General features: G+C 32.4%; 1 protein-coding gene across 2 annotated transcripts in view; it reads right to left on the bottom strand.

Annotated features, from left to right (window-relative positions):
- Nucleotides 1-428: 428 nt before the first annotated feature.
- LOC143186511 (uncharacterized) overlaps nt 429-13,482 on the bottom strand; it is a 31,181-nt gene continuing 18,127 nt past the window's right edge. For both annotated transcript variants that reach the window (XM_076390192.1, XM_076390193.1), the window contains exon 6: nt 429-1,722. In XM_076390192.1, the coding sequence (XP_076246307.1) occupies nt 1,430-1,722 (293 nt within the window). In that variant the 3' untranslated portion in view covers nt 429-1,429. The remainder of the gene's footprint in view (nt 1,723-13,482) is intronic.

Here is a 13,482-nt window from a genome sequence, read left to right as displayed (position 1 = left end):
CTGGAGAGCAGTACAAGTCCAAAATTAGCCATTTACATGAATCTCGAAATTATATCTGGAGACTATGCATATTTTTATGCATATTTTTACATATATGTGCACGCTCCAACCAATTTCTATTTTATATCCAATAGATATATATGCATGCACGGGTACAAGTATATATACATTTGCATCAATAATATGATCGAAAAAAGTCCTGTTATTCACTTTTTACGAAGCCTGTACATCACTCTTACTATTTCTATCATATCTTAGTGATAATATACGATTTGTACGTTAATGTCTCTTTTATTTTCAGTCCACAATATTATTTTCACGAGACCTGTAAGTGGATGTGCACACTAGAAGAATATTTCACTATGAAATCGTAGTTACTTTTCTTTAAAGTTACATAAACCGAAAATTACTTGTTTCATTTTCTTCAAATTTTGACGATGTATTAACGAAACAAGGACATTAATGTAACAATAATATATTTATTTAAAAAGCAGCAAAAATACTAGAAATCTTGAGATAATGAGGTCAGATTTACATACAAGCATACGTTTAGATACGTAGCAGTAACAGAAAATATGTATAGACACAGTAAAAAATTGGTAACAGGACTATCAGATCAGCCTGCATATTAATACGCATATTTTTATTTTAATCTACGTATAACTATATATTTATATATGTACATGTATGCACATACTGAACATACAAATATGTACTAATGGACAAAATAATGGACGGCTGAAAATTCCCTACCTCAAATCGTTCGCCTCGTTCAATTCTAGAGAAACTTCATGTGCAATGCGCGATGGCACGTTTCTATTGTCAAAAACAGACAAATTAATACAATAAATGTGTTTAACGTTGGGTTTTTAGATGGGGTGCATACTTGAAACCCTTGAAATCCTCTTTTCAACGAATTTATATTAGAAACATCCGAATTGTTAATTTTGGTAGCTTTAACAGAAGTATAGTCACCTCCGATCAAAAGTCTCTCTCCTCTGTATCATATGTATAGTACATTTACAACGTAAGTATTCAGTTACTAATATGTATCTTATAACGTAATTATATGTCTATTATCCTGTAGTACATAGTATACAAACGATATGCGCATGGAAATGCTTTAAATCCATTGCCACTGCGTCTTCCATCATCCTTACGTATCAGCATTCTATGCTACTCTTCGCTACGCGTACTCTTTCAGTCCCGAAAGAAGTCCCATGGAACGCATTGCCTCTAACGCATTCCACGATACTTCTTTCAAAACACTAATAATATATTATACTATTCCCGCTGTTCCATTTCATCTTAACGTTTATGTAATTAAAAGACAATCAACAGACATGCAGAGATTGAGTTCTAAACGAATGATTAAACCGAGGTTTCAGATGAAGTTGGAGAAAACGTAAAGACGTACTGACGAAAGATCTCAACTGTTACCGGGAATGGGGATCATATGATAAGCAGAAGGCGGTTGAAGCGGTGGCGAGTGTCGTGCGGCGCTGGATTGCGAGGGTAGCTGTAGGGAACGGTAGTCGAGAGCTGGTGCTGCTGGGTGCTGTCCTTCTCGATGCCTCCTCAGATCGACCTTTCGTTGGAACGCCTTGTCGCAAAGCCCGCACTGGAATGGCTTGTATCCAGTGTGTTTGCGCATGTGAGTGATCAGATTGCTGCTCTGGGAGAACGCCTTGCCACAGACGACACATTTGTGTGGTTTCTCACCTGCAACATTTCAACAATCCGATTTATGCATACCAATAAGCCTTTTGTGTCTGTAAACCACCACATTTGTAATGGCATTTTCTTTAAACCGATTTCGAATTTTCATCAACTAATATTCGCGGGAGGTACGAGAGAAGTATGTCATATTATACAAACGATTGAATACAATTTGGGTTTCGTGCATTTTTGAAAAATGTCCTGCTGAATGCCTTAGAGGCAATGCTTTTCATAAGCCTTCTCATGAAACACGAATAGTATTGTTCGCATCTCAAAAGATGTCTCGCGAAACGGATAAAGGGCAATGTTTTGGACAGGATTTCTTTCGAACAGTAGTTAATCAAACTTCAACATTGATCTCTTTTGAAAACGAAGCCTCAGATGAGATAATGTCAGCCCAAATTTTTTTTCTCACATAGAAGCACCCCTGGGACTGGTTATACAGTGATTACCGCTTCACCCTATGTACATCTACGCTTGAAAATAGATTATGGCTTACTGACGTTCACGAAACGAGTTTTGCAATAAATATATTAGATAGAATGACTCATATTTTAAGCTAAATGTTTAGAAAATTATGATATGAAGTTTAGTTTGGCATTTTTAATAATTTGGTGAATTTTCTCCAAATATCCACGCTTAAATTATGGGTACTGTGTAAGGTATAGTGACGATAATGCTTCGATGTCCTGTGACTTTTTTCACAACGAAGAAAGACTTTCTTCCTATTGATTAGACTATTAACGATTCTCTAAATAAGTATATGTTTTCATGCTAATTATTTAGACACTCCACAGATGTGTAAATATTTGACATAAAAATGTTACATTGTTCTAGTTCTACTAGTTACATTTTCTTGTAACAAATAAGATAGAAAAGTGACCATAGATAATTTATCCTTTAAAGAGATTTATCGCGAAAGCTCTGAAATCTGAAGAAGATTGTGCCTTTTCATTCTGATCTTCAAAAAATCGGCAGAGTAATTGCGACAGAAACATAATTGACAATTTACATTTGTTACCAAAATCAAAATAAAGAGGAAAAAGTTATAAGATAAGAAGAAAGAAATACCGCTGAAGCAACAGCCCAACTTGTTTGTCTATGTAGATTTATAAGAAGGATTTATAAAAATAAGTCAGTTTTACCTTGAGAGTCGTACGTAATTTTAAAATAATGTGGCCAATCTCAAGTCAGGAATCGATTAGTGATGATTTATTTACCCGAAGTGTCGACACATGTATGTACATGTGTGAACTTGAACCCATCGGTTAGTCGATGAAGCAAGGGAACACGATTTGGAATAATGAGTCAGGATGATCGGGACACACCTGAATCAACCTATAAATTGTGATGAGTCTGTTATGACAAACAGTTCGAATAATCTGTTTACGTCAGCAACGAACAAAGTTCGTTTTTAATGCGATAGATACATATCCTCACATTTCTTCTGCCAATCGTAAATAATTTTCAACACATAATACAACTCTACAAGGCGATTGGTTGCAAATAATAAAATATAACTCCATAATTTCATATCTTCTGAGTGACTGATTAAATTAACGTCTGTAACGTTACTAATTCTCAAAATACTTCGTAGCAAAACTATAATAATCTCTTGCAATTACATATGTCAAAATTTTCAAAGGATTTATCATTTAGACATATTTTTGTTTTGGGTTAAAGATTGATTATCGCTTACATATGTTTTAACTTTTTGCGAACAAACAATAATAATACAAACTAACGTTGAAGAAAATTCAAGTGAATAAAATTTTGTAACGAATGTACATTCCTTGTAATTATAAAGTGATAACTTTTATTTCTTTGGTTATGCGTAATATTTCATCAAATTCTAGACTCGAAGTACCTGCAATTGCAGCTGAACTACCATCACGTTTATCAATTGATCTAATGCTCTCTGCAAATGACCATCGTTCAGACAATGAGCTTCAACCAGGAAACGTTTAAATGCTTTAATGAACGAAAATAATGTTTTAATATTGCTATTACTAATTGCAAAGCAAAATCCATCAATATTAAACATTAAACGTTGTCATGTTTGCATATGTATTTTTCTACGTGGCACGGAAAAATTATATGCAAAATTCTTTAAAAGAAGATATAATAAACTATGGTTCGGCAGTGTACATTTACTTTTATAAGAGCTTAAATATCCCAACGCGCAATTCCCCTACAAGTAGGCAAATTCTTGGACACTCGCGTCGATTCGGTTGCAACTCTAAATATTCCAAAGTTGTTGGAAAGAGAAAAATTAACCAACAATGTTGTGAATATTATCAAATAGTATCCCCCGTGTATGAATAAATACATAAATATTGCTTTGTTACATTTTACTACATTTAAATTCCTCCACAGATGTGATTATGCTGCGCTCGACGTCGCTCTGGAATATCAAGATCTCAGCTTTCTCGTTTTCTCTGATTCTCTTAGTTACCTCCTAGCTTTACAAGCACCTAAAGTAAGCGTTAAAACAAATCCGTATATTCTTCACATTAAGAAGAAGTATAATTCATTTCATCAAAATTTAAATAACAGTTCGGTTAAGCTATTCTGGATTCCATCACATATGGGAATTGCAGTTATATATGTTATATATTTCACATTATTATAGTTATATATTTCACATATGTGAAATCTGCAGTTCACTCGCTAAGATAAGAGTGAAAGTGTAAACAAACGAAATCCTAAAAAATCAGTATCAAACCAAGGGCAAGAAGGATTTTCAATGCGTTTACAATGATAGTATAACTAATCCTTTGGTTCGCTCGCAAAAACTTAAGTAGAGAATTCACTGTAGTATTCAAGAGAATCAGAGCAGATCACTCGAACTTAACTGCCGCTGTGGCACGTATTGGCATCATAAAAGACCCTAAATGCAGATATATTAACGAAAGCGAAAATCTAAATCATGTTCTGTGGCAATGCGAACTCTATCAATCACAAAGGTTCAAGTTAATCAACTCGCTTCAAAAACTAACTTCCCAACCATCGCTAAATATCGAGATGTTTATGTTGAAACGAAATATTAAGGCATGTCACTACATACCCTCCTTCTTCAAAGACTGCAAAATGCAGATCTAAACGCCTTGTACTATTATGTAAATACAATTTTAAACTACTGATTATAGACGTATAATTAAATAAACCTGTAAAGATTTGAAATGTTCAATAAAAAAGAAAAACAAAGTAATTATGCATTTTCAACTATTCTGTTGTCTAATAACTATACTGGTTTTCACCGTCCCCTAAGACGTTCTAAAATTCCTATACGTAGCTTGCTCTTTTTTACAATTCTATAGCTCTGTAGTAAGTACAAAATAGCTATAGCAAATAGCATGCCTTGTATAAGGCATTCCAAAGAGTAGATTTAAATTTACTAATTAATTTTTTACACAGTATTCACTTTTTTATTTGATTAGATATAATAACATCTACAATACAAAACTGTTTACACTATAGAACCTCATTACTGTCATTTCACAGATTAACTCTAACGTTATTGTGTAAGTGTTTTTATTTCTCGACCAAATGCAGTTCCTTATTCTATTTATCATTATTTAATCTGCTTATTTAATACAAGAATTCGATGATTCTTCAATCTACTCTACTTTCATTTTAAAATTGATTAATTTGAATACAGTATCTCAGGAGTTACTACAGTCACTCATATTATTAAATTAAAAAACTCAATCTATCCCTGAATTACGATAATTCTTTATTAATACTTTATTAAGAAAGTATCTTAAAAAAAAATTAATAAAAATAGTGACTTGAGTATTTGTTCTTTCAGATAAGTTACAGTTTTAATTGCGTGCTAATTTTTTTGTGTAGAACTTCGCAAGGTCTATTTGTTGTTTTATCAAAAATAGCTTAATCGGTAGTAGTCAGTAATCACGTTGACGTCAGTAATTGGGTCCTCTACCTTATTCATAAATTTGTATGTACGAGCTGTCGACGTAACACGTCGATATCTGTGGTTTGTATAATAGAACTTAGTATTATAGGAGACATTATTTATAATATGAAAAAAAAATACTTCGAAAATCCTTTGATTTCATTTTTACGTGTAGAAAATCTTCCTTTACTTTTTTATTCTACCGATCACTTAGTTGTAATATTTGAAAAATGTTTTAAATTTAGAATTCCAATAAAGCTTGTCGAGGCTTTTATGTTAGCTATAAAAGAAATTCGTAGCAACTAAAATATTTGCTCAATAGAACCGCTTAAGACTAGTATTTAATGGGGATTAAACTATGGATAAGAGAGAAACCGCGGTTAAAAAGTTCTCGTATATTAGTCTAACGATGATCGTCCGATAATTCATGCAAACAACTGCTTTCTCGTGAAATTCCAAACAAACGTTGTAACGATTATAAACCACTGATAAAAAGCTAGTAGATACGTAAGGTGTAGGACTGACCTAAGATTCTATCAAAGAGAAATTAATTTTACTCGAGTTGACTTTACGAGCTGTTTCGCACCGACAATTAAAATGAACACAAACAAAACTGTTTGTAACTCAACTTGCCATATTACTAAAATAAGAACTCTAAAATAGATGGATTAAAAAAGGTAAAGAGACGGAAAAGGCGTTGTCCAATAGATAACTTCTAGAAATCTTATCACATACATTTTTGTTATTCTTTTCATTTCTTTTCTTCGTTTCTATTCCTTCGCGAGATTAAGTGTTCCATTGATTTGCATCGATATAAATGCTGCAACTATTAAAACGCAGAGTGCCTATCAAAACGATCACTTGTGTTATAAACGCGAGCAGTGGTAGGACGTGGTGACTATGACGCCTTGTTATTGCAAGCAGCAGTTCGTTTGTGTCATCGATTAGGACGGCGCAAAGAAAAATACCATTATCGTAATTGTTCAGCCAGCTTTTCATCCAGAACCCTTTTATAACTAATGAAATATGCTTCTATAGAAGCTTTCCCGAATCAAGTTCCATCTCGTTATCAGAATGAGTCTCTCGTAAATTAAATGTAGTGTACAGTCTATTTCGTCTACTTGTCACTCGTAACTTTTCATTATACAACAAGTGCATATCTCACAAATTATTTTTTTTTTTTTTGTAAGTGGAGGTACTATCAAGATGTTTTTGGAAAATCATGCATATGTAAATATTTTCGTGTTATAATGATTACGATAGACAAGAAATAAGTTTAACCTAAAGTTTGTATATTTAATTCCTTGGGTTATTTGCTTTAAAGCGTGATGTCATCGCTTAGTTTAATTTTTTTAAACCATTCGTTATTGCTGTGAAATAAAAATGAAAATAATGCGAAAAATGGAGATACTTGAAAATATTATAAGACACTGAAATAGGTCAACATTCAGACAGTGAAATTAATTAATCCTCGAATAGTGCTCTCTTCTTTCGAACTGCCACACGGCACACTAGGATTCTTAAGTTTACACATGTTGAATGTGTAAAAAATTCTATAAAAATTCATTGAAATACTTTCAAGTGCATAATGTAAGACCATAAAATTTAAATGTTGAAAACGTTAAAAAACATTTATGGAATTATTTTGCAGTATCTACCTGGGGCCACGAAGAACTCTAGTGTGCTATTCCAAGTTTAAATTTTTGTAGTGCGTTCCATATCTATTTACTTATGCATTTTCCATAGTATAAAATTGAATTGAAGTATAAAATTATTCTCTTGTGATAGTGTTCTGCACTGTAATCATTGTACTTTTAATATTTCATTAAATAGATACTTTTCTAAACAAAGAACACAAAACGGAGAGTTCCGTGATATTGAATTGATCGTATTTTGCATTCTGATCGCAATAACATCGTTTTGTAGCTAGTGTAGAAATTCTACTTTGCACGTCAGAAGAGTAAAATGTCGCAATGAAAGTATAACATCTTTTAAAAACTCTTTTGGTTATTCTCATTTCAGACAGAAAAGAACGTTTGTTCAACTTCCTGCACCGTACTCTTAAGCTATACTTCTACAAATAATTAAGTAAACATAAATAATTTGTATAGTTATAACTTTAGAATAACCGAAGTTTCAAGAAATAACATTATTATTTCTTGCACACTCAATTATTATATACGAGATGTTTTATAACAGGTGGTCCAAGCTGAATGCTGGTAATTCTACATGAAAAAACTTAATTCTAGATGGGAAAACTACCTTCGAATTTCAGGCTTATTATTCTTATTATTATTCAGGCTATTATAAGCCCATCAAACTACACGTTTAGGCGCTTCAGAGATTACATATGAACGTAAGTACATATCTACTCAAAGTAGAAAAGAGAATCACTTCTATTTTACAGTAGAGTGAGTTAGGGAGCCAGGCTGTGAGTGTTGTTTACCCCATATACCAGTGGTGGTCAAAGCTTGTTACGATTGGAGCCATATTTCGGCAGCCAAAAATACTCGTAGAACTGCAGCATTCGTTGAAACAATATTTAATGTAATAGGACAGGTTGTTCAACAACAAATTTTACGTGCCAAAATAGAACAAAAATAAAAATTAACTAAACTGAACTTGAGGCTTCGTTTCAGAGTTATTAATTCTTCCAAAGTATGTCTAATTGAAAGTTTATTCTACTGCCGATTTACATACCAGGTCAGACGTAGCAATGTTATCAGAATAATGTATTGTCACTAAAATAAATTATTTTAAGAATTTTTCTAACAATTAATTACTCGGAAACGCAACTGTTATTAATTTATGTTTTAATTTGACATCCAGAATCATGCCTACGGTTTCTTCCTCCTTTAGCTGAACACCCTGTATAATAGTTCAAAGATTGTGGTAGTAGATATCGCTATTATATTAGATTAGCCCTTTGCGCTAGAAGATTTATGAATTCGTTTTCATAATGTCGACTTATAGTCGCTAATTGAGTGCAAGGGGTTGAAGGTTTCTTAGAAAACGGGTATATTATAAAGTAGATTTAATAATGTGAACCCAGAAGCTGCAACAAATGTTTAAAACAGCCGTGGTTTGACTACGTTTGCCTATTGTCATGCAGATATCTCGAAAATAAACTATATGGAAATCGAACAATTTTTTATCTTGATACCCTGAATATTCATTAAATCTCATTAAAAGCAGAATTTTCAGAAACAAACTCGATCTTTGCTTGAAAGAAGCAGTAACGATAACAGACTATTGTATATTCCGAAGAAAGTAAGATTAAATTGAATGAAATCGGAAGGTGTAAAAAATTCGTTACGATTGAGTTATTAATTACAAGTGCAGAATCTCACGCTTGTGCAAAAACGAAGTTGAAATTGAAAAAGAATTGTTGTCGATGGATAATATTTATCGAGAGTGTCGGTGACTGCCGAAGTACTTACACATATATGCTCATATCGATCCATCTCAACTCTCATTACCGAACCCTTACCGGCCGACTTAAATATTTACCGACTGAAACGTTTACTTCGTGGCCGATTTTAATGATAGCAGTGGATGTGTTGTTCCGTGTCCGTGTGTACGTGTGTTTTGGTAGCAGCTTGCCTAATTAATTATGCAAGGATCGCTGAATGAACTTCATGTAATGGCGTCGCATAAATTACAAAATTCAGGGAGCAAAACGTTTCAAACTTTTCTCAGCGTTACGTACAACTGCAAGTCACGTTAAATGGAAATTATCCTCAAAACGCATACGAGTGTAAATAAATATACATTTTTCATTATTTCTTACGTCGGACTTTACTTTCAATTTTCTGTGAGAGACTATTCTTCATTTTCCCAACAATTGAAAATAGAATATTTCCACGTATGTTTCCTTCGAACAAAATTCTATTGTTCGAAACTGTTTTTTCCGAGAAATAATATAGAATTAGGAATAAAATTGAAATCGGTCTCGACACGCTACATTTTTAAATAAATAACTCCCTGAGGCAGGGACAATTTTGCTGAGAATATCAGCTAAAGAATGCAATTTTCCTGTAATGTGCCTGCGTTAAGAAAAGAAATGCACTTTGAATAAAACTTTGTCACTGCATCTACATTCTTAGACACATACTTTCAACTCTCTGTCATTCCTTCAATTGCAGTTTACTACTACGTATGCAGGAAGTAAGATCATCGGTTGTTTAGCTTCCATGTCCACAGGAAACTTACCCTTTCCTCAAAATACCTCTATATTTCTTCCATCATTTTCGAGAAACTTAAGAAAATTGATCACAAAGTTTCCACTATTCTATTTATTTTTAAAAAGTCTTTCTCTTCGACAGAACAATTATCCGAGGTATCAACATATTGTTGTATGATATTTCTCCTGACGCCCTGTACTGTAAGTATATGTATACATTTTATCTAAATACTCAAAAATTCAATACTACATAAGTCTCTAATCTTGTTTTTCCATATTACCTAACAGAACAGTTTTAAATCACTTCAATCTGTTAAATCTGTTTTTAGACTAATTAATTGTTTTGAAGCAAGTGGATAGCTTTTCATCTAACATCTAATCACTTTCGCATCTAAAACTAGTATTTAAGCAAAGTATCGAAGAAAAGATTGAAACGACTACATATCAACTTGAGTATCTTGAAGAAAATATGGAGCGAATAAATAGTCACCAAACAGGTAAAAGTTATATAAATCATAAGAAAAAAATGATAAAAAGGTGTATAAACACGTCTTTTAAAATTGTATCACAAATGCTAGAAACTATATTATCGCAGGGATAAAAATATAGTTAAGTGCACTTAACTACGCATTGGTTTAAAAATGAAATTTTGAACAAAAGTTTGATTGCTTGATTAGAAAACAGAAAAGAATAAGCCCACCGTTTAATATATCATTTAGTAAATTTATAAGTAATTGCTTAGAAAGACTATTTATTATTTACGTCGTTTCACTGCTTTCGCTATGGAAACCTGAGCTGGTACTTGTACGCACATATAATTTAATTTTCGATATAACATTTAACATAAACCTGTGAAAAGATATAATTCTACATTACGAAATAATATTTCAGATTTTCACAGACTAAAGTAAATTCTTCACGGTCAATTTTTGGTGGCATCCAGTTCGCATCAATATGAATTCGTATGTCTATTTTCTTGATTTACCACGAATTCGTTGCCGCTGTGGAAAATTCGCATTGGTCTGTGAAAGCTTTTATACACATTTCGTTCGTTAGTGAATGTGTCGGCAAAATAGAAAGATTCCTGCAATTAGTTAGACATGAATCTAAAATACTACATCGAGGTAACCTAATATTAGTCTGACATAGAGGCTACTTGATAATATTCAAAATTATAAGGAGTGATTTTACACGCTAATATGAAACGAAAATCAAGAATGATAGAATTGAGTATAAGGCTATGTTTCAGAGCTATTAATTATTGAGAAAACCTAAAATTTACGTGAAATATGTCTAACATAGAACTTAATCTACTGCGAATACACACTAGCCAGATCAGGCATAGAGAAATCAGAAGAATTAGTCTCAAGTCAGACACAGCAATGTCAGTAGAATAAATCCTAAGTCAGACACAGCCAAGTTATTACTATAAGTCTCAAGTTAGGCATAGCAAACTCAGTAAAATAAGTCTCAAGTCAGACACATTCCACATGAATTTTAAACGTTTCCGCAATAATTAATGACTCTGAAACAGATGCTTAAACGCATTTTCATCATTCTTAATTTTCGTTATATTTTTGAGGGGTGAATCGCCTCTTAAAATTTAGAGGCGATACTGACACTTATCTTCGAATACCTTGTACATAATATAAATATGTACACATGTAGTCAGTGAAAAAGTATGTATCTTGTACGCTAAGCAGACATCACTTATTCAACTAATCCTAGAAATGTAACTGGAAGAAACATGGAATCAATTTTATATTATGTTACGAACAATAAATAGCAATACTTTTCTGTTGTAAGGACTAGCGCACATATTCTAATAACGAGAATTCTAATTCCTATAATTTTCATATTATCTTTGTGAATGAATTAGAAAATTTTCCTCATGCAAATGAACCCATGCACGACATAAATCGTGAACTGGGTTTAACAGTCCTGTCGTAAATGATAAACCTTGTTCCAACTAATACCTCCCTTAAGTGTTCAGTTTAAATCAATTACTCTTTTTCACATTACATATATATTTATGTTCTTTAATTTATGTCGTGTATAGTAAAGTACTGAGCGCTGATTACTATCTCTCACCATAGTATACAATATGTAATAAAAGTAAGCAAAAGATGGTGATTTTAACGAGCTATTCTAAATGGAAATTATGTTCCAAAAACGAGATACAAAATAAAGATTCAATATGTTTACCTTTCTATTTAATTACCAAAACAAAATTGAGTACGATACCTACATACACACATATTTCATTCTAGGTTTGACGAAAATTTATTCGAACGGTAGAAGCTTTCGTGCTCACCTTTACTATACTTATTTACTTTTCTCGTCGGACTTTAATAGTATGAACGATAACAGAAAATACTAGTGAAGATGACTCATAAAAATCGTTAAAATATAACCAAGTAAATTTCAATGAAATTTAATCGAGCAGGTATGTACCTACACTTATAATAATGGACTACGTTTTATGTAAATAAATAGCATAACCATTCTAAATTGACAAATTAAGAAATATCTAATCAGTCGTAAAAAAGCTTTTGGAGCATTTATTTTGGAAACTGATTGTAGTATACTTGTAGAAAAAAGCTTAAGTGCCAAAATTGAAAAAAATTTTTTTTTTTGTTTAAAAAACGTTTTATTTGCCGCGTACAATGTTTTTTTAACGCAAAATAAAATCTGTCAATTTTAATAGTTACGCTACTTTCCACAAGAACGCTTCGATTGTATGTTCGTTCCCCTCGTATTTTCTATCGATCTGTTAGAATTCGATACTAGTCGTCAATGTGGTTTTATAATCGTCTAGCAATTAAGTGGTATTATCTACCAAGGTTGCTTTTATCAGCGCGACAACGGAAAACAGAGACACGTTAAAAAGGCTAACACATGTATGCGTTTAGCTAGCATTTCACGATACACTTGAAAAACTACAACTGTATACTCTATGCTCTATTACATAATTCTTGCAGCAACTTTATCTTACTGTTAATTATGCATCTAGTATTCAGTTTGCACACTTATTTACCAGTGAGTGTCATTTCTACGCAAAAATTTCTACAAACTTGTCGAAGTATCAAATTACGTGTAACTACACATCAATTTTATTTAACTCAAATAATCGGGCAATATTACTGTTTAGAAAGCGTATCGGCCCTTTTAATGTAGAAACTTTCAATATTATTATGACATTACAGAGGTGTTATAAGATTCAAGTAGGTAGGTATGTATGTATGCTTTAATATTGAAAGTTCATTAGAACGTCTCGCATTACATCTGCACACAAGGAAACTGAGCTTGACAGTGAACAATTTTGAAAACTATTATATTTCTACAGTATCGTTTAGGACTGAAAAAGTGGATCTTACATGATATTAAGTTATTGCCTTATTTCTAAAAAAATTCTAATTTTCGAGTTATATGACTGCTGCGACAAATGAGCGATATGTACCCATGTATCTAACCAATGTGCCCTTCTTACGTGGTGAAACGTCTTATTTTGTGACAATTATTCTATGAAGTGTTTCAGAGATGAGAAAATAAACTAAAAAACTTTATTCAAATCGATATTCTGTCACTGGAATTGAATCTATTTAACGATTCTTTAAAGATGATTGGCTCGTAAATTATTACTAAGCATAGTAGGTAGCGATTT

The sequence above is a fragment of the Calliopsis andreniformis genome, unplaced genomic scaffold (genome assembly GCF_051401765.1).
Source record: "Calliopsis andreniformis isolate RMS-2024a unplaced genomic scaffold, iyCalAndr_principal scaffold0001, whole genome shotgun sequence".
Classification (NCBI taxonomy): domain Eukaryota; kingdom Metazoa; phylum Arthropoda; class Insecta; order Hymenoptera; family Andrenidae; genus Calliopsis; species Calliopsis andreniformis.
Note: the sequence above shows the minus strand (reverse complement) of the source record. Positions and strands in the feature narration are given on the sequence as shown.